General features: G+C 41.9%; 1 protein-coding gene across 3 annotated transcripts in view; it reads left to right on the top strand.

Annotated features, from left to right (window-relative positions):
- The first annotated feature begins 137 nt into the window (after nt 1-137).
- The window catches only part of gripap1 (GRIP1 associated protein 1), a 41419-nt gene continuing 19345 nt past the window's right edge, over nt 138-22211 (top strand). Inside the window, exons 1-21 of one of the 3 annotated variants that reach the window (XM_013915221.1) lie at nt 138-416; nt 1829-1895; nt 3268-3329; nt 3504-3530; nt 4243-4350; nt 4440-4605; nt 5616-5782; nt 6106-6145; nt 7898-8064; nt 10455-10502; nt 10638-10669; nt 10998-11045; nt 11196-11295; nt 12869-12946; nt 13701-13793; nt 17302-17436; nt 17560-17655; nt 17757-17867; nt 18127-18228; nt 18367-18480; nt 18713-18790. In XM_013915221.1, the coding sequence (XP_013770675.1) occupies nt 369-416; nt 1829-1895; nt 3268-3329; nt 3504-3530; nt 4243-4350; nt 4440-4605; nt 5616-5782; nt 6106-6145; nt 7898-8064; nt 10455-10502; nt 10638-10669; nt 10998-11045; nt 11196-11295; nt 12869-12946; nt 13701-13793; nt 17302-17436; nt 17560-17655; nt 17757-17867; nt 18127-18228; nt 18367-18480; nt 18713-18790 (1887 nt within the window). In that variant the 5' untranslated portion in view covers nt 138-368. The remainder of the gene's footprint in view (nt 417-1828; nt 1896-3267; nt 3330-3503; nt 3531-4242; nt 4351-4439; nt 4606-5615; nt 5783-6105; nt 6146-7897; nt 8065-10454; nt 10503-10637; nt 10670-10997; nt 11046-11195; nt 11296-12868; nt 12947-13700; nt 13794-17301; nt 17437-17559; nt 17656-17756; nt 17868-18126; nt 18229-18366; nt 18481-18712; nt 18791-22211) is intronic. The other 2 variants (XM_005750405.1, XM_013915222.1) reach the window with 2 other exon arrangements.

Genomic DNA, 22211 nt, shown 5'->3' with positions numbered 1-22211 from the left:
GTGATGACAGCGGCTATATGTGCGGGCGGGGCCGTGCGCGTGTCATCACACGTCATCTGCCGTAAAGGCGTGAATAAAGGTTTCTTCAGCCAGGACACGCGAGGGCGTGATATCCCATACTTATGTGTTGTACCTCGTTCCTCTCCTTCAGGGAACAGAAGTTATAGACATAACTAATCGTTTCTCTTAGGTTCTCGGAAACAGCATCAGAGTGAGCGCTCTGTCATGGCGGCTACTCTGTCAGCTGCTCGGTTCTCAGAAACTGCGTCAGAGTGAAACCTCTATCCTGTCTCTTCCTCTGTGTCAGCTGCTGCGTCTCCTCCTCCGCTAGCTTAGCCTGCTAGCTCGCAGCAGCAGGGAAGGTAAACATGGCTATGTCGCAGGCTCTGTCCGAGGAGGAGTTCCATCGGATGCAGGTGAGAAAAACTACGGCGATTGTTCTTTTGGTGTGTAGGTGTCAGTGTGGTGAAAAACACCTGTGCGGTGCAGCATCACTGCCAGGGGCGTTTGCCCAGTCTGCTAATCGTGAGCCGTTGCTAGGTGGGAGCGGTTAGAACGGCTAGCTCGGCTGACATTATTCATTTAACGTTGGCAGGAAGGTAACGGGCAGACAGAGCTTTGACATGCCTCCGGGCGATATACTTAAGAAGGGGAGGAAGCAGACACAATGAGAGAGAGCTCAGTTCAACACTTAGCCTAGCTTACACCCCCCCTGTAAAGAAAAGCACAGCGTAGCATTTTTGGTGCTAACCGTTATTTCTATCTGACAGCGGGCTAACATGTTAGCATTCACGGGACTCTCGCCCTGCTGAGAGTCACGGGGTCCTAGGCAAGCTGCCGTGGGCTCCTCTGTATCGGAGACAGGGCCGGGAAGCGCAAACACCTGTTAACATACTAACCACTGACCTCCCCGACTACTTTAATAGGACTGTTGTTCTCTGTTGTTGCACGAAGTGTAAGAACAGGAATCTTGACTGTCTTCACACATGGTAAACAGCAGTAGGGAAGAGTTCAAATATATTTACCACAAAAAAGCCGTTAATACAGCTGTTATACTGTAGTAAACGCATTTTTTATTTCTTTAAATGCAGCTGTAAGGCCCCTCTGGGGCAGTAAGGTGGGTCCCCTCAGAACGTCATGCTGTTTATGAAATATTTAGGAAGAAAGATCTTTCTAAAAGATGGAGGTAGCCACTGGTGTCAGCAGCTGGTTTTGGACTTTTGTAACTGTCATTGTTGTGTTTTTTTTGGTGTCAGCAGTGAGTGTATTTAGGCAAGTGAATAGAGTGCTCTATAATGAGCATAAACAGCATTTTGGGTGGGTGTAGCTGCCATGATGTCACCCGTTGGTTTGCGAAGTCCTGCTACAAAGCTTCAAGATCAGGGTGTTTAATGTCGCCCTCTTGAAACTGGATATCTGGGATGGATCCGACTATGAATCCACTTGTGTTAAGTGCTTCAGTTGAAGGCAGCTGGACTTCTTGGTTCATGAAGACATTTCATCTCTCATCTCAGGGGCATCTTCAGCTCTGAAACCTGATAGGGGTCCCAGGTATTTAACTCTTTGGGGAGGGGTGGGACCACCTGTGCATCACCAGCGGTTATTTTGCCTCTTGCTGACATTCATTGATCTCTGGTCACCATGCTGCTGCTTGTTACAGTAATCAGTCTATTTACATGTTAGATTTGTTTTTAAAAAGATGAATAAGCTCATCTTCAGTTGACCTACTGGCCAATCAAAAACACAACATAATTCATGCAGTTTCTAAGTAAAGCCGGTCATAAATTAATACTGGTGTGTGTGTGTGTGTGTGTGTATCCTTGTGCAGGCCCAGCTGTTGGAGCTGCGGACGCAGAACTACCAGCTGTCTGATGATCTCAGGAAGAACACGGCAGGTAAAACCTTTCACTCTTTGTCCTTCTTGTTCCTGCTGTTTCATCTCATCAACACTTGAAATGACCACAAGCACACGAGAGGCTCTTTAAAGCAACAGAATTTTTAAAAACACGGATTAGAAGACCCACAGCATAAAACCAGTTTTCCTGCTCCACCTGAGCAGTTTTTGTCCAGGTGAAAGTTTTATTAAAATTCTTTTTCGAGAGCGACCTTGCCAACGGGGCAGCAGACATTATAAGAGACATTAGAGGACAAGTGCAAATGTCACACAGTGCATGAGAGAGAACACAACATTGAGATTATATGAAATATAAAATAAAAGGTCAAGGTCAAAATGACTTCAAACTCATTTTGTTGCAAGTTTCAGAGAAACCACACTGACCGAGAAGCTTTTGTCTCAGGGTTTACAAGTGACTGATGCAAACTGTTAACTGTGGGGCGGTTTACGACCGTTTCAGGTCCGTCTGCATATTATTCCAGGAAAACAGGACCGGATAGATGAATCTTTGTTTGTGTAGAAAGGGCTGGGATTAGCTGGATTTTAAAAAGTCATAAAATAAACGTGTAGTTGGAAACACTGTAAGGCCAGAGGAGGATTTTGGTGTAGTTACCTTGGAGCCGTCCTGTGTAAAATGAATCAGTGCCTTGAGTAATAGGCCCTCAAGACTGCACAGATCTGGGTCAAAAACTTCTGGCCTTATTTTGCCAGCATTTTTAAGCCCTCATAGGTCCATGAGTACAAGGATATCCACAAATTTCAGATTTAAAAGACACATTTACATGGCTGGACAAAAAAAGAAGACAGCATATGTAGGTAGAAAGGTCTTCTTTCCACCTACATTTTGATATCAGGCTCATCTCTAGCCACAATTCCTTCTAGGACGTAATCATTCTGTAATATAGTCATGGTATGAAGGTAAAATTTCCATGGCTTTGTTGAATACACGGAGGGGCTCAGGTGGGAAGCATTTTAAGTGGAATGGTCCAATAATCATAGTGATGGTATTTTTATTTCTGTCCCACTTTTTAAAATGTACATATTCATACAAAATAAATTGCACACAGATAAGTGTGTACATATCACAGCATAGCCTGCATGAAAGCAAGCAGGGTCCTTCACTAGAATAAAATAACACAACATGAGACGGTCTACGAAAACGCAAACCTACAGGAGGGAATCTGCCCCCAGCCCCCTGACATTCACTGATACAAGCAGGCTTTAAATGCAGTCGATGTACAGACTCCACTTCAGCTAACGAACATGAAATCATTCATCGGATAAATATTTGATTGGCCCATGTTAGCAGTAAAACTTTAATGAAGAGGAAACGTGTGTTTTCTATAATTAAATGTCGTCCTGGTGCATTTCAGAGCTGAATGCCGTCCGTCAGAAGAATGTGGTTTTGGAAAGAGATTTTGTCAAAACACAGAAGGTAACGAACACTTTATTACTATGTAGTTGTTTTTGTAGATGAGTGATTGGAAAAAAATAACCTGCTGACCTGAATTTGGGGGTTTATTTTCTAACAAAGCTGAGCGAAGAGTTTTCCTCATCTCTTCATGTTGTTGATTTACATTAAATGTTTTTCTGCTTTTCTTCTTTTCAGGCCTTGACTAAGAGTAAGAAAGCTCAGGTAAGCTGTTGTTTGATGATAATTGTTACCTCAGTGAATTTCTAGAGTAAACATTTTTCAATTATGTCCTTTCAATTGTTCCTTATTTTGTCATTGTTAATGCTTTATGGCTTCCTTATTATGCTAACACAATCACCAATAATCTGCTTATTGGAGGTTATTTCTGTAACTGAGACAAACTGCAGTGCAAACATCGCGTCTTCTTGTACCGTCGCATCCCAGGAGCTGTTTAAGCTCTGCTTCTCTGGTGAAAGCTGTAATGTTTAAAGGTCATTCAGGCAATAGGTGAACTGGAAGTGCATCAGAAAAATAAGAGTTTAGTTTTTGGCCGTGTGTCATTTCTCTGTTCTGAAGAAAACCTGAAGTACGACTGAACTGTGGTTTTAAAGTTTGTGTTTATTCTCACCTGGTGCTGACGTCTTCTCTATTTTTGGCACTGTAGTGTTTTCACCGAAAATGTTAATTCACTCTGACTGCAACATGTTCCACTAGCTTTCTGTCGCATTGTTTGGCACAGACACCCAATCACCCGCCACTGTTTGGATGGTTTAGTTGCAAAGAAATGACAGAGATATAACAATATGTCACAATACTACATCACGAAAGTTTGGTCAGTCTGTCTGTGTGAGTGATCTCAGTTGGAGTTTCTGTAACCTGCAGTCAGCTTTTTATTCTGAATGTATTATTTTGTGTGTTATTTCTCTGTGTGTAGGAGGTGGATGCTTTGCTGAGTGAGAATGAGATGCTTCAGGGGAAACTCCACAGTCAGGAGGAAGATTTCAGACTACAGAACAGCACACTGATGGCTGAACTCTCCAAGGTGAGTCTGAGTGTTTGTGTGTAGTTCAGACACTGTAGAAGCTTCATATCATTATTGTGATCTTAACATTATAACATTTATTTTTCCAGCTGTGTACACAGATCGAGCAGCTGGAGCAGGAGAATCAGTGCCTGAAGAAGGAAGGAGGAGCAGCCTCTGCATCCAGCCCCCCACCTAACCCTGCATCCAGCCCCGTGGATGGAGAACTGCTCCGCCTCCAAGCAGAAAACTCCACCCTCCAGAAGAAAATGAAGGGTGAGGTGACATTTAAAAGGTGGAGCTCTATCATCTCTGCAGTTTTAGAGGCTCATATTTTAATATTTTTTTCACATAAAAATCGTCCTGAAGGTGTGTAGAGCCAAAGACAAGTAAAGGAAAAATATCACGATCTGACAGTTTATCTTCAGGTGTCGAGCTGATATTCGCCCACCTGTGTTCTCTCTCTCTCTTCCTGCATCAGCAGCAGTGTATTTAAAGACTCTGACACGCAGTAAGCAGTGTTGGGGGTGGATAGAGCTCCTTTAACTCCCCACAGCGTCGTATTCTGTGCAGTTCAGGAGACAGACAGAGGCTACTGTTGTTTTTCGGCATATAAGTATTAATTTTCACAGGTTTAGAATTCATCATTTAAAAAAATGTAATCATAAACCTTCCTGACACGTTACAATATAAACTCAACTCTTCGTCCACAGAATTCCTTTATCATTAAACATTTGCTGACATATGCAAACATTAGTCATTTTCGTCTGCTGCCCTCAGTTTTAACTGACCAGTGATTTTTGAGGAAATTAGGTAATTTTGAAAGGAGAAGTGTTGTATGAAACAAAACCCCAAACAGGACTCAGAGAAGGATGCTAGAAACTAGGCTGATGAGACGAGCTTGTATAAATCTGTACGGATGGAGAAACGGCACATGTGTTAGCAGGGTGTAATTAGCTGGGTATATTGTGTACTGATGACTGAAGGTATGGACAAAAACATTGTCATCATACTCATGAATTCTTAATGTTCTCACTGTGAGAGTTAACTTGTGTGTGTTGGGGAACCAACAAGTAAAGTTGGTTTAGAGTTATTACTTGTGCCTGGTTATTTATTTCCCTTTTTGAAGGTTTTAATACATTTTCATGTAAAAAGTTATGAAGCTAACCTGGGCGCAGTGACCGCCGCGCTTGTAGTACAGCTGTGGAAACCTTGTGATTCCTGTTAGTCCTTCATGAAATGAATGAATGACTGAATGAATGATGTGAGCTGCAATTCTCCTCCAGCCCTGCAGGAGCGCTTCGACAAGGAGCTGCAGAGACAGGCGTCCGTTCAGGGCACCCACAGTGCGACCACAGAGACTGACGGATCAGCAGGTACCAATGGAGTCTCTGATGTCACAGGGACAGGGGAGGAGTCATTGCCAGGAGGATCCAATGAGAGACTGGAACAGGTGATTGGAAGTCAAAGACACAGCCGATGCAGCATGTTTGTGATATTTTCAGCCATCGAAGATGATGCGTTCAGATGAAATATATTCTTTGACCAAAAATCCAAAATCCTCAAATATTAAGTTTACAGTTTAGATATGATGAAGAAGGTGCTTTAATCTTTTTAAGTTGAAATCTTGTTTCAACTTTAGTGCGAGTCACCTGATGTAGTGCTGCTGGACTAGAGTTTACTGAGTGCTTCTAATATTTTGTCCCGTCACGTGTGCTCATGTTATAGCACACTATACTGTAATAAGTAGGTTTTTTTCCCTTGTCTGTTTTTCAGGCGGAGCCTGAGCTGCGGCAGACGGAGAAACAGCTACACGGTGAGTTTACAGTTCGCTCTTTTGCTCACACGGTGTTTCCACTCAGAGGAATAACTCCTGTTCTTTCATGTGGTAATTAGTAACTTCCTGAAGAATAGCATTTAAAATATATGCTGTTTATTACATAATTAAAGACTAAAGTATTGAAATGGTGTCTGTCTCACTGTAAGTACTTTTATTGCCCTGAAAAAATGACCATGACGTACTTATAGAAGACAGGAAGCTCAATGAACCGTATGAGCTTCACATGCAGAGACAGGATTTATCCTCCACAGTGGGTTACACTGAGCTTTGCTTTCTGCCTCCACTTAACATAAACCTCGAAACATAAACACTGGATTTTGATGTCAAATGGAGTTTTGAGTTACAGAGAGAATTTTCTGATGGTATTCAGGGTTTTTCTTGCAGTTGGCAGCCCCCGTGCAACAGGACCTTAATCTGTTTTACTGAACGTTCTAATTGTTGGAGCCTCTCAGCTTTGAGCACACTGGCTCTAAAAACACTTGAGTGTTTTTTCCCTGTCTTGGTAGTAATGAAGGTGCCTGAACAGCAGTGTGATTCACTGATGTGTCTTTGAAGCAGCAGTGAGCTCTGAGTTGATAGATTTATTTTCTATCTGCACAGGGGGTTTGTTGACAAGAAGAATAATGCTGAATATCACAAGATTTTAGGTGTAACATGTGGGCTTTAGCGTTTGAGCTATCTTTATTTCTGTGCTCATTACCACATTACATGCAAACTAACTGTATCAACATGCTGCACGAAGATGATCAAAATGGTTTTATTTTGTGTGTGAATGGATCTGACAGCTCAGACTTTAATACGGTCATCTTCATGCAGCGAGCTTTATAAACCGATTTACACCTGAAGCCAGCAGCTGAAAGGAAAACAGTCTAAAACCTGATCGCCACGCTGGTCTGAAGAAAAGCTTTAATCTGTCAAGCTTACAAACGCACGCTGTGTTTTAACAGCCGTCTTTTAGTTTGAATTTTGGGCTTCTGTAAGGTGAACCCACAGCTGGCTTTATAGGTGCAGAGCAGCTAGCTGGCTCAGGGCAGACACACACTACAAGCTGAAGCAGGGAAAAACAACGAAATCTGTTAGGAAGCCGCAGATTAATTAGGCTTTAATGTGGATATAACAGCTGAGGCTGCTTGAGCAGGTATTCCCTGTTAGAGCTGCAGAGCCAAACTCATTTCCACCTGTTATAAATAAAATCTTTGTTTTTGGCAGTCACTCCTGCAGTCTCTGCACTTTATGGAGACGCTCAGAGAATTTCTTGTAATATGAACAAGTGATTATTAATTTCAATACATAATTAGTGTGAGACAATCATACTGAAAATGGTAAAAAATAGCTGTATTTTGCAGCAGCCTGTGAGTCAAAGTTACCACTGGTTATTTTTCTGGTAACATATAAGTGAAGTGAAGAAATGTTGCGCTGCTGTTCTCTGTTTTGAGCAATGTTGGATGACACCGCCTCTCTACAAACAAATGGACCTGAAAGTGAAAACCTGCAGAGTTCATATAAGCATGCTGTCAGTGAACGCAAACTCACAAGATGCAGCAGTTGATGTTTGACTTTGCAGCTCACCCGGAAAATCCTGGGCTCCGACTCTGTCTGCCTCCTCCAGAGATTAAAAACAAAACAAAAGAAAAACCCAACCTCTCAGACGGCGTGTAAAGTGAGGAGCTGGTGTAGTGTGTGTCTGGCCTAACGGACTGCCCCTGCTGTGTGCGGCGCCCCCTTTAGGCCTGTCAGAGAAGAGCGTAGAGAAGATTGTAGCTAAGCAGGCAGCGCTAGGCTGGTCGGCTGCTCTCTGTCCAATAACTCACTGCTTTGGACCAGAGCTGGAGATGGCCCTGAACACCGAGCAGGAGGAGAAGAGGCTGCTGAAGGAGCAGATCCACACCCTGGAGGTACACATGCACACAACAAACACAAAAAACACATTTGCACTCACATATATCAGAGTAAGTTCTACTCGAGTACTTCCTTTATATATTTACTTCACTAAAAGTCTAAAGTGATAAAAAACTTTCCCCAGAGTAATGCTTTCAAATTCCCAAGAAAAAAAATTCCAACTAAAACTACTTAAAATGAACTGTTTTACTCTGTAAAATCGAAATGAGCAAACCAAAGTCAGGTCATAATTTCCTGTTTTATTGTCCAATGTTTGTGTAGGACATGTGCAGAAGTGTAACTCAGCGTTAGTTCACCTTCACTTGTGTTTCTTCTGAGAAGTACATGGATGCTTACACAAGGAGGCTGCTCCAACACTGCGGGCTCGATTAGTACACTGGATCATGTTTACCAGAAATAACTTTGAAGTAACAATCAATAATTATTGTTCGATAATACCTTAGCAAGCTAATTTTAGGTAGCATCCCACACTGAGGCAAACAAACATGTTTTTGATGGATTTAGCTGAGAGTGAACTCGTAAAATTTCTCCTCCTGAGTTTTTGGCTTTGAAACAACACAAAAATATGACGTCTCAGTCTGTGGACGTCTGCTGCTGGACTCCATAAGCTCCACGTGTGGACTGGTTCAGTATTTTCTCTGGTTCTGCAGTCTCAAATGAGAATATTCACAGATGAACGTATTGACGTATTGTATGGAACGTATCGTATTTCCAGGCCGATCACAGCAGATCATCGGATCAAATTTTAAAATTGATTCCATTCTGCAGTAAACGGCATATGAACAGGAATAACGTTTAAATATTAGACAACATTATAGAATATTACAGTAACATCTACTTCTTCTTTTTCATACTGCTTCTTTGTGGTGTAATGTTGCTCGATCTGTTGTGTAATTAACTTCCACTTATCCAAAAAGCCCAAAGAATAAAAAAGTCTAAATGTTGGCAGATGAAACAGTTGTATGTCGTGAGTGAGAGAGGAAACTAATTAATTCATGACAGGAACATAAACGGCAGATGGAGAGCAGCGGTGAAATGTCAGCGTGACTAACGGACGACTGTGTCCTTTCCTCAGTGTTCACCCGCTGATGGAAACACTGAGGCTTTTTATGGGAAACATGCCTGAAGATGATTGTGATTTCTTGACCTTTAAATTGGTTGAACATTACGGGTTTGACAAATGAGTACTAAGGAGGAGGGGACAAAACATCTCGAGTGGTAAATGGTCTGTATTTGTAAAGCGCTTTTACTTGGTCCTAAGGACCCAAAGCGCTTTACACAATCATCCACACATTCACACACTGGTGATGTGTAGCCACAGCCACCCTGGGGCGCACTGACAGAGGCGAGGCTGCCAGACACTGGCGCCACCGGGCCCTCTGACCACCAGTAGGCAACGGGTGAAGTGTCTTGCCCAAGGACACAACGACCGAGACTGTTGGAGCCGGGGCTCGAACCGGCAACCTTCCGATTACAAGACGAACTCCCAACTCTTGAGCCACGATCAAGAGTGTTCGTGCTGTAAACCAAAACAGCTAAAACGCTGTGTGCTGCCCCTGTTTGAGTCCAGCTTTGAATTTGAATGCTTGAAAGTATTTAAACAGAAGAGCTACAGTGTGCATTTCAAATGAGCCAGCAGGCACAGCTGACAATTTGAGCCAAAGTCACAAGTCTGCTGTTAACGTGTCATTAAATTAGGTTTCTGTTTTTACTTTTTGATTTTGAAAACTGCTGCTAGCTCTGTCAGGGTCACCCACACTAGAAATGATTTTTGTTTGGTGGATGATGACTGTGTGATTGATACGTGAACCCTGAGCTTGGACAGAAGGCTGCACTTCTCATAGCCTTTGTTTCCACATCATATAAACACGTTTCTGCTGTGAATATGTGAACTGTATTTCTTTTGGAAAGTCATTTGTGAATATTTGCTGCAGGATTATCTGTTTAACCAGAGTTATTAAAGTTTTAAACCTGGGCCTTATTTTCATATCACCTTGATGGTAGAATTGTTAATGGGAGCAAATGAATCTGAAAGAGCTGCTTGTAATCCCAAAAGGCTCAAAGATTTTTGGAAAAACTTATCGTGATGCTGCAAACTGAGTTTCTTTGTGTTCGGACTTCCAAGAACCAAAACTCTGACTGCAGTTACCGTCGTTGGTCTAGGAACAGACGAGACATCCATTCAGAGGAGCAATAAGTTCACTTTGATTAATAAAAGTTAAGGAAATGTAATTCAGAGCAATACTTTTTAGACTCTTTGGACATTAGCCTGCATCGGTGTACTTAATAAAGTGGGGAGGATCTATAAAGTGAGCACTGAGCATGCTGTAAGTGTAAGTGTCTCTCTCCTCAGTTGACTGAACGTTTGCTTTCTGTCTGCCTCCAGGCGTCCAAACAGGCTGAAATCACCAAACTGCAGGAAGAAATAACAAAGGTAAATCTTCTCAGGGCTGACAACACACAACCACTGTGTAATAGAGATTTATTTTGCAGTAACTATGCCAGTGAGCTGATATTGGCTATTAAAGGTGCAGCTTTTTAATGCTGTTTCCGTCTCTTTGTCCTGCAGCTGTCTGACAAGCTAAAGAAGAAGCAGGAGAGGTGAGATGACCTAACCGCAGTCACATTCACAGCTTTTTGACACAGTTATCAGCCAGTAATGTAGCAGCAGTGCTGTATAAACTGCTTCAGGCGTGGCTCAGTTCACTTAACCTTCACAGCAGCTGGATATTGTAGGTAGAACACCCTGCAGTACTAGAGAGAGAGAAGCCCAGCCAAGTAAGAAATGAATAAGTCTTAAACTGTGAATCAAAGCTAGAGTAGAGGTGAAGATTTAAAGAATATATATCCCGGTCTGGAAACAGATTCACCATCATGTTAATCTGTTCTGGGCAACTAAACGAAAGCTTATGTTGTTGTTCTCCTGCAGTTTCCAGCGTCTGCAGACAGAAAAGGAGGCTCTGTACAACGACAGCAGGTCAGGACTGCCGGCACCCCGCTGCTCTTACTGCCACTAGTGTATTGACGGCTCTAATGTCCACGGTTCAGGGTGTCTGCTTTTTTTCCCCCTTTAAATGTGCTGCTTGTTGTGGAAATGTTGACCTTTTGTGGTTTTGATTCTCTGCAGGACAAAGATCGATGAGATCAACCAAAGAAAAGAAGAAGAGCTGAAGGCCATGAATATCCGTGTCCAGAAACTACAGACGGACCTCATGGCAGCCAATCAGGTTCGATCTCGCTAAGAAATCGCACCAGTCCATTACTATGTACATTCCCCCAGCTCCTCTATGATTCTTTCCCCAGTCAGGGTAATGTCTTACAAGGAAAAGTAACCATGTTGGAATTATTTATGTACACCGATAAAGGTTTACAAAAAACTAAACACAGGGAGTCTTGCTCGATGTTGTGTGGTGTAAGTTTAACCACTGAAAACAAACAAAGCACTTTCTATCTGAAATGAATTTTTTTATGTGCAGATTGTTGAAAAATGGGCCGTGTCAGCCCATCATCAGTCATCCTCTAGGTGTGATAAACACATAATCTGTGTTAATACCAGCTCTGGGTACTACAGCCCATAGAGGGCGCTAAAGCACGTGATAGATGTGTCAAAAGTACAAAATATTCCATATTCCTGGTTAAGTGATGACGTATGAATCCTGCTACCTCGTCCGAGCTCCTACATTCATTAAGGCTGTTGTCTGTTTAACATGTTGTGATGTGTTGTATCTTGTTGTCTTTAATATAATCCACCTCTCTGGCTTTTTGTTAGCACCATTCATGTGCAGCACATCTTTAAGCTCAGTTTTTAAAAATGGATGGATGGATGGTAACTGTGCTACATGGGCTCACAGTTTGCCAAACACCAAATAACTAAGCTCTACAGAAAACTGTCCTTCTGAGGCTAACTAAGAGTTCAGTGGGGACATGAAGCTGAGGAGCAGGAATTGTTCATAACGAGTAATCCAAACCACGCAGCAGCATATTATTGACTAACCTGGTGTTGTGGATGGATCATCACAGATGTTCTCTTGACTGAAGTTGGGTCCTCTTTTAGTGCTTTTTTCCTGTCTTATGATTTCATTTGTCTCTGTCCATCTGGGACCACCACAATAGCTTTTATTGAGGGGCAAACTTTAATGTTCATCCTCCATCTTGGCTGTGTTAATGTGTTTATATTATCCTAGCTATAGCTCTGTAGCTAGATACCAACTAGCCCAGCGTTAATGACACCACAGATATTGCTGCTGTTTAGTTTTCTTCAGTTATGTCTGAAGTGAAAGCAGAACAACACTTTTGGGTCTTATCTAACAAAGAAAAGAATCAGTGAGCTGCTGAGATAATTACACAGTGAAGAAAGTTTGGACTTGTTTAAGAACACACCATGTCTTCATTGTTTGGACTTTATGTTTTTTTTAACTGACAGAAACTCTTAAAAATCAGACTTTGTATCATGAATTGTAGTTCATGTCTGTGGCTGACGTCTGTTGAACACCTTTGGGTGTTATTGGAGAATCTGAATCAGACTGAATCCGTTGGACACACTGAATAATTAAAACATGCATTAATAAAACATACATGCTGTTTTTCATTTAAACGTGACGTCACATTTTCTGTACGAGTCCAAAAACAAAAAAACGTTGAATTCCAAAGTTTGCACACTTCACATGTCATTGTGAACATAGTGAAAGAGTCTCTTTCTGTTCGTTTTTCTCCTCTGTAACGATCATTTCACCCTCGTTATGAACTTTGACTTTTTACTTTATAAACGAATCATTTGTGTTTGTGCGTTTTCTTGTTCAGACGGTGTCAGAGCTGAGAGAGCAGCTACAGAGCAAAGAGAAGGAACATGAGGTGGCTCTGCACACACTGAAGGACGAGGTAATGCATGCGTGCACACACACACACACTCTGAGTCAGAGATCGTGAATCCTGCCACAGACAGGCAGACTTCTGAACATATTTCCATGTCTCAGGCGCAGCAGGAGTGCAGTAAAACACACACATATAAAGACGTGACGGCACTCTTATTTAGATATTTGTCCACATCCAAATTCTGCACACACATATTAGAATAGTTTTCTTTTTCTTTTTTTTAAATTGAAGAGGATAAGGTTGAGGGAAAAGGGGACAAGGGAGGAAACAGTGTGAAGGTTGTAGGAGTTTGATTAAAGCTGACTGTTTTCGGTTCTTTCACTTCTCTGTGAAGCTGCTTCTCTGCCAAAGTGATATAAATGTTTAAAAAGGATCCGTTTTCACCAAAAACAGGTTTTTAAAATGAAGGAAATGAAATGAGAGATGGTGGGATGGAGAAAGCTCCTTAATACAGATGATTTTTTCTTAATAAAGTACAAATATGTTTTGGAATATCACTCTGGTAGTGGAACTGGTACTTCTGTGTGTTTCTGAACTGCTTTATCCTTCTCTAATCCTCGACTCTGTTCTTTCTGTCATCTTTGTCATTTAAAATTTCTTTACCTGTACACTCTTACGTTTGTGTGTGTTCTTTTTGTTTTGTTTACCTCCTATATTGCCTTTGTTTTTCTCGCTTTCTTTATTTGCTCTTTACTGGTTTCTTTCCCATCTTATCTTTTCCCCTCTGGCGCCCCCTGCTGGTGGTTTGGTGCAACTGCAGGTAGCCAGTCAGAGTGCAGTCAGTCAGGAACAGGTGGACAACATCCTGCAGGAGAACGATGCTCTGAGGACAAACCTAGCTGCTCTAGAACAGGTAATAAACGTTACACAGCATGGAGAGAGTTAACGCCACTAACTTAGTGGCCATGAAACCCGGAGAACCCCTCATAAGCATGACGTCATCTCTGAGCACTAACCCAGCTACTTTTAACATGTAATAAAACTGATGAACAGTACCATAACCCTGACAGTACATCATCTCTGTGTACTAGAGAAACTGACAAGAACGTTACACTGACCAATGAGGAAAAAGTCATTAATACCTCAAAGACCATCACGCTGCTGCTAATCACACAACAGTTACCTGATCCCAGTTGTTGCTTTAGAAAGAAATGACAAAAATGTGTCAAGTGGAAAAATAAATTCACATTACTGTGATTGTCTGCAGCACCTGGACTTGGACCATGCTAACACAAAGCAAGTAGTTAAAGATCAGAGCCGTGCGAACCAAGCAGCTGAAGCTTTTTAAAGGTTAAGAAAAATCTACAAAATATTAGCATCTTACAAAAAAGAGGAAATTTTGCTTATTAGAATGACCTGCTGTTACAAGAATTACTTGTAATCGACTTGTTCCATATATATATGTGTATATGTATAATATGGAACACTGGATCAGGCTGTGTTAATGCAAAGAAAAGCGTGTCATGCTCCGCGCATTCAGCTTCAGCTGTTTAATAGCTTCATTTACTGGTTACAGGTTAAAGACAGACAGCCCAATCAGAAAGAAGTTTAATGTTTTATATAATTCTGACCTCAAAACGCTGGTTTGAACCACTTACTGTTTTTTGTAATTGATGTCATTTCACTTGAGGTTTTGTAAATCTGACCCTGAACAGGATCATCCAGAACACTTTACTCACACACTATCAAACTGTAACTCACCTTGTAGGAGAACAGTGCTCTGGGGACTGATCTGTGCACGCTTGACCTTAGATGAGAGCCCTCATCTAGGACCCTAACCTTAGCTTGTTTTTCTGGACTAATGTGACTCTTGAAAACTAAACTACATACTGCTGCACCGAGTGCTAACAACAGAACACTTTAGAGAGGCTTACATTAAATCTTTTGTGCAAGTGTAAAATTCAAAGCGCTTGCAGGAAACTAGATGATAGATCTGTGAGGGCTGCCTAACTAATGATGGTAGGTGGAGTTAATCTAGAATAGCTTTTTTAGAGAGAGTATCTAGAACCTGTTTGTTTATTGTAGCAGCTGTCTTTAATGTCAGTGTGGAACACGTGTTGCAGGAGAACAGTGCTCTGAGGACTAATCTGTGCGCTCTTGAACAGGTAATTATTTCCTGACTCCTCATGTAGAGTTTAGCATTAGATTGAGGTCCTGAAATGAACTTTGATTCCTAGAATCTTTTCCAGAGGCTTTTTTAAAGATTGATCCCCTTAAAAATAAAATAACATGACTGTGTATGCTGAGTAGAATGTGTTGATGTCCTGAACCAGAAGCCTAAGTAGAGTGACTGGTTACGGTGACTGAGATTAGTTGGTTGGAGCTCCTCAAAGTAATCACGATGATCAGTTTTTCCTGCTTTCCAGCAGGTTCCTGCTTTAATTCTGATTTATGTGATGAAAATGTTGATGCTGGAGGAGGTCAGTAACCTCAGCTGTAGCTCATTAGGGTTCACATCCATGCTCCATGTTGCTTTCTTTGTTTGTGTCTAGCAAGATATATATTTGATGAAATGTACGACCTTTGGCCTGATTAGATCTGTTCGTGTTGTTCTTTGTCGTCATTCTGAAACACTTTATTTTGGAGAATAAATCAGGAACCAACTGTGTGATATGTTAGGTTTTCAGGTTACTTGGAGGGCAACATCTTCACCTTTTGATGTCTTAAATGCTTTTTAGAAAGAAAAACTCTAAATAGTGTTTGATTTTTCAGTCAGACTTTTTCCACCCAAATCCCAGGACGTGGAGAAATACTTTTTCAAAGTAAAAGTTGCATATTCGGATGGCATACTGTTGGGCCTCAGAGGTAAAGATTAGGCCTTTTGCCATTGTCCATGACATAGACCTCACCGGATTATTCATACAAATACAAAATTTTTACTTAAGTATAATTTGTGTCCTGTGACTCTTGTTTGTGTCGTCATAAACTAAAGAAAAGGTCTCATGATCATCATTGGTGTTTACGTTGGCACTTTTCGTCACGTCCATAAGAAACTGCAGGACTGAGTTGGTGCACTTGTTGTTCATAAACGAGTAACAAGTTGAAAATAGTTGAGCTTTAAAAAATCGCTGCACTCCTCAGTGTCACCACTTTAACTAAAAAAAATAAGAAGGGGCGGGATTTATGATGTCCGTACCGTCAGTGAACAAACACTGTCGCTGACGACAGTCCTGAACACTGGCGAGCATGGTTTCATGAGCCAGCAACAGTTAAAGTGCTCTGATGTTCCACGTTAGCCTCAAACTGAAAGATTGATTTAGAACGGAAAATTGCAAAGAACAGTTAAGACGGTGAAATCATTAAGTCCGATACAAAACGCACTGTAGGATTAAATACGTTCTTAAACTTAGAAACCTGGACTCAGGAGACGCTCCAAATGCTTCATCCTCTGTTCTCAGACGAAACAATCCATGTGCTGACTTACACAAATCTTTGTGTGGTTTGTAAAGCCAAAGTATACATTTACACTCTTCTCACTTAAAGTCACTGTGCTGTACACGTGAATATTCTGACTAGAAATCAAAATAACACAAAAACATTTTTCTCCCAGGAACTTTGTCATGGTAGTAAAATGTTTTTTGTGTTTCCTCTGAGACCTACACACACACACACACACACACACACACACACACACTGATGTTCACACCAAACCTGGCCGTGTGGAGCTGTGCTGCTTTAGAACATGAGAGCATGACTGCTGTCAAAGAAACTGGAAATTAAAATGTATTTATCAGATTCACTGCTTTGGGTCTTACTAATGCCGGCTAGTTCGCTCTCTGAACTGGACAATGTTATGTTTAAAAAACTGAAATGAATGTTTTGAAGTACCTTACAGTAAGCAAACGGATTTTTGGAAATCACCACCAGTTTAATCAGAATTAGTAGCTGAAAATTGCAGCTAGGCTGCTACCAATCAGAAGTGTGCAGTGGCACAAACTCTAGAGTCTGCTTATTCAGCCATTACCGTGGTGGCTCCAAAGCGTGTAATCCTACAGCCTGAAGGGATATAAAAGAGGGTCAGCTGATGTGGGCGACCTATAGAGATGGACCTCCGACATGGATCTATATGTAGATAAATGATCTGTGTGTGGGGGTTCATGCCATTGTTATACCTAAAAGGCCAAATGATTTAATGCTACAACTTACATCTTATTTAACCTGTGGTCATTTACTGTTCTCTGCTTCATCTTAATCATCTGTCGTCGTCATTCTTTTCTATCTAATATTTTCTGGCAGTTGTTATCTGTCCAGGACATTCTTGTACATGTACGTGTTTAAGTTGGACAGGTACTGCAAAGAGTTGTTCAGGAATTAAAGTGAACACTGTAAAGAGAAATAAAGTGTTTGAAATGTGTTTGTAGATCCAGACGGTGAAGACGCAGGAAATGAACCTGTTGCGAGAGCAGCAGGAGGCGCTGACGGGCGAACTGCAGCAGAGACGAACTGAACAGGAGAATCTGCTGGCTCAGAGGGATGACCTCAACTCCCAGCTGCAGGTAGATTAAACAGTGGTTTGTTTAACCTTTGGGTTTTATCTCAGCTCGTTCTGCCGATATAAACGACTCTCCAGCTGTTTGTTTACACGTGGCTTTCTGCTTCTCTCACTTTACGTCCTTCAGGAGTCGAGTTTTGCCAACAGGAAGTTGTTGGAGCAGTTAACCGAAGAAGGACAAGAGAAGGATAGACTGCTGAGAGAGCTGGACGAGGCTAAGAAGGTACACACATAAACAACAACAACACACAGAGTGCCACATGGTGTCTGTACACAAACCAGCTGAACCAGTAAACACACTTACACCTGTTTGTGTGTGAGCAGACAGCAGAGAAGAGGAAGGCCATGCTGGATGAGATGGCCATGCAGCTGAACCAGGAAAAGTCTGACCACAAGGAGGCGCTGTCAGACCTCAAACTGCAGCACGAGAAAGAGGCGAGTGGTGATGGATCTGCTGCTTTTAATGGCTTTTATCCATCACAGTTTTCATGTCTTCTTTGTTTGGTTTCTCTATATAGTTTCTTTGCTTTGAATTATCGCTGATCTGTTTTTGTTTGTGTGGTTTTTAGTTTTTAAAATGTGCAAAAATAAAGAAAAGCCACAAATTTTCATCAGATTTATCATCCTTTTTGCTTTTGTCTCTTCTCTGTATTCCCTGACTCATTTTCTTCTTCTGTCTCCTCCTCTCTTTCAGGTTCTTGCAGTGAGGGCTCGATACGAGAAGGAGCTCAGAGGACTTCATGAAGACAAGAATCGCTCTGAGGAAGAAATCCGACAGCAGCTTAGAGATGAAAAGGTAAAGAGGCACGCAGGAGGTGAAAGTGGGTAAGGAGACAAAAGAAAACTCCTGATGTGTGTCTTCCAGATGTCTCGTATAACACGAGCAGCAGAGTCGTTATCGCACAAGTTCACGATACGCTTTGTGAGTTTTCAGGCTCGGACGAAGGAGCTGGAGGGTTTACAGCCCCGAGTGGAGGAGCTGCTGAGTCAGGTCCAGTCCATGGAGGGAGCCAAAGGATGGTTCGAGAGACGGCTCAAAGAGGCTGAGGTCAGTATCTGCTGAGTGCTGGCTGGTCACCCTATAAACCAGCGGTACTTTTCCGCCAATTCGTCCTCCGTCCTCCGTCCTCGTCGAGTTTGCACATTTGCATCATTATTTTAAAGTGAAAATGCCAACATTTACAGTTTTTAGCTTCTCGGCTGAGCAGATTCTGAGTTCCTTTGATTCCAAGTGTTCCTCTGTGACTGACTGTACTTTATCTGTCTGCTGATGCGAGCAGGAGAATATAGAGAAGAACAATCTGCAACATCAGGAGGAAATCAAGCAGCTGTGGAAAGAACACAAACTTCAGCTGGAGGTACACACACACACACACACACACACACACACACACTTTCATTTCGTTTTATTTAATCAGGTAAAGGTGTCACTGAGAAGAGTAATGTGTTTTCTGTGAGCACAGAATGAAAGCCGGTGTTATAAGAACAAAAGCAGACAACAGACGATGACTGTCACACTTGATGAGATTACACACATTAAAGCGAGCACAGAAACATTGATTAACAGATCCTGTAGAAGTGACTTAAACTCAGCAGCAGTAATCAGCTCTGACAGTTTCACCTCCGTCTCTACTTCGCCTCAGGAAAAAGATGCTGAAAAGATGCCGAGACTGTCTTCACTCAAAGAAGCGACATCTATAAAATGTTATGTTCAGCACAGTTGAGGAAGATCATCTTGGGGTGGAGTTACAAACATGTATAAAAGTCACTCGATTGAAATGACGGACAAGAAAAGCTCCTTATATCCAACCGTTACACCTTTGACAGGCGTTAGGTCAATTTTCAGGCACTGTGTCAGTTTTTCTGTTTATCATCAGTAAACTGTGTTTTATCATAACCCACTGCATAACCGTTCCTTTGCATAACATTACGTTTCCTCCTGTAGCCTGTCTGGTAGAATAATCATGTCTCTCTAAACTCCAAATGGAGGATTTGTAACAAGAAAAGTAATGAATACAGTGAGCTGTGTTTAACATTTTGCTCCATTTGCATTTATTTTATCTAATCAGTTGAACTCCTCGACTAAACTGCTGAGCAGTAATGTGGATGAGATGATATCAAACCCAAACTGCCTGCTGCACACCTGTGAACTATAAAAATACAATTTCCCATCTTAGTAGTTATTATGGATATTTTCTTCTAGGAGATATTGTGCTATTTATCCCAGCGTGTTGGTCTCACGGACCCAGAATACACACACCATGTATGCAACGGTTTTAAACTGGATTCCTGTGTGCATACGTGCAGTGATTGGCCTCCTGCATTAGTGCACAGCCTGTAGTAAGACAGTCGCTTCAATCACTTCACAGCGATGTCGCAAACCTGCTGTTCAGTTACGGAGATCTGACGGGCTTCAGAGGTTTGAAATGCAGATACAACTGCAGAGCCGGGCTGAGCTAAACCTGCTCTCTGAGACACACAGCAGTGGTGCATCAGAGAACCGTGCAATGATTTGTGTGATTGCTTCCCAGCATGCACTGGGACAGAGGATTTATCATAATTTTTCATGTGTTAGTGTGCTCTGTAGTGTTTCCACAAGTGATGCTTTCCTCTGCATGAAACATTGATAATCTGGTGAGACATATGCAGTTTAATTAATGACTCGTGCTAATCAGCACACATTTAATTTGTCAGAGAATCGGTTACATTTCTGTGCAGAATGAGATGAAATGATACTGAATCTGTAGCTGGTTTAATAGTAATTCACTTTAGTTCAGTCTTATTTATATAGTAAAGCTCCAATTCACAACAGCAGTCATGTCAAGGTGCTTTAGTTAGATTAAGAAGCCTGAACTCCAATATAGGAGAGAAGACCCCATCAGTCAGACCAACCTCTATGAGCAAGCCCCAGCAGAACCAGGCTCAGGGCTGGGCAGCCATGTACTATGATCAGTCAAGCGGTGAGGGGGAAAACAGGAACAAAAGGGATAGAAAGCTGAGAACAAAATATAAACTACAGGAGAGAAAAGGCACAAGATGAGGGCTTGCAGTAGTGGGATATAATATCCATGGAGAGTGGATGTGGAGAAAAGTGCTAAGTGTTTCTTGGGCCATGAGCAGGACTAAGGGATGGTTGAGGGTCAGCTGATCCAGCCCTACCTAAAGGTTTTATCAAAAAGGAAGGTTTGACGCCTGTTTCTGAAAAGTCGAGAGAATCTCGTCTCCCAAATGTACAGGAACAACTGAAGGCTCTGCCTCCATCCAGCACAGGCAAGGCTGCAGTCTGAGAGCAATGTGATGTGAGATGGTGGCGCTTGATCATTCATGACTTTGTATGTGAGAAGAAGTATTGTAAATTAAATTCTGGATCTAACAGGAAGCCAATAAAGATGAGCTAATGCAGGAGAAATATGATCTCTCTTTCTGGTTCCTGTCAGTACTCAGACTGTGGCCTTTCTGATCAACTGAAATCTTTCAGGGAGCTTTGGAAAGGCCTGCTGATAAGAATTGTAGTATTTCAGCCTAGAAAAATCAAATGCATGGACTATTTTTTCAGTAATTGTGACCTCTTAACAGTTGCACTTTTGAAGCTTCTACGGAGGCTTGAAATCATTTCTGAATGTTAAACTGCAGCTCAGGTGAAGACGGAGCATCCGCGTCCAGAACAAGACGTTTCAGAAGGCGTCTCTATAAATATCAACACTTGTGTGCGTGTGTGTAGACAGGCACACAGTGCGTGTAGGCATGTGCGTTTGTGTGTGCGCTCTAATTGAAAACGTTTCTAATTAAAGCGTAGTTGTCTCCATGGTAACTTGGAGAGGTTAAGCTGTGTTAACAGCCGATCAGAGTGGAGGCGGCTCATGTGAACGCTGACAGTCTGCTGCAGACACCCTGAACGCTTCACGCCATCTGTCAGCAGGACGGAGTTCAGCTTGTTGTTTAGCGCCGTGATTCTCGTTTCCACACTGACCCGTCGTCGTCGTGCACTCACAGCACAAAGACGAGGCTTTGTTTACAGCGTGCGACGAGTGGATACCGCTCGACGCGGTGGTGTTTGTTTCCAGTCTTGAAGCTGATTGATTTTGTTTGCAGTGTTTACAGACATCTCTGTTGTGAAACGAGGATGGATGGAGGGTGCTTTTTGGACCGCGCTGCTGTAATTGGTCACTGTGACACACTGTCAGTATTAAGAAGCACTGGATTAGCTCTGTCAACACTGTTTCTAGAAGAGTTTTGTAAATGAAATGGCTCCACTAAACAGACAAAAGATGCTGAGATTTTTAAACGTTGCAGATGTTTGTTGTTATTGATGTAAAGTGATGTGATGGGCCGCCAGGCTGCGTACAAGTTCAAATAATCCAAACATAAACACTAAATGTAATTTGCAGCTAAAACAAAGGCTGAAAGGAGAGTGCTTGCCACCTGCTCTGATTCCTGCAGTGGATATAAACACACTTAGTGTACAGAACTCCACAAAGACTAACTGAAAGGAGTGAAGACCCAAATATTAACACAGTCTGATTGTGGCTACAGCTTGTGGAGATACAGAAATGCTGCCATATAATCTGCATCATTATAACTGCATTAATAACATTCTTTACAGCATTATTTCATCTAATAATATTTCTCACAGTATTGATATTGCATTACAGTTGTTTATTGAAGATGTCCATTTGAGGATCCTTCCACTATGTTAACAGAAGTATTTCATACACATTGCATATTTGTGCTTATTTCGAGTTGATGTTCGGTTCATTAAGGGTCTTAAGCTTCACTGGC

Source organism: Pundamilia nyererei, unplaced genomic scaffold (genome assembly GCF_000239375.1).
Source record: "Pundamilia nyererei isolate P.nyererei 1_Seehausen unplaced genomic scaffold, PunNye1.0 scaffold00273, whole genome shotgun sequence".
Classification (NCBI taxonomy): Eukaryota; Metazoa; Chordata; class Actinopteri; order Cichliformes; family Cichlidae; genus Pundamilia; species Pundamilia nyererei.
The sequence above is the reverse complement of the archived record's forward strand: the minus strand, read 5'-3'. Positions and strand labels throughout refer to the sequence as shown.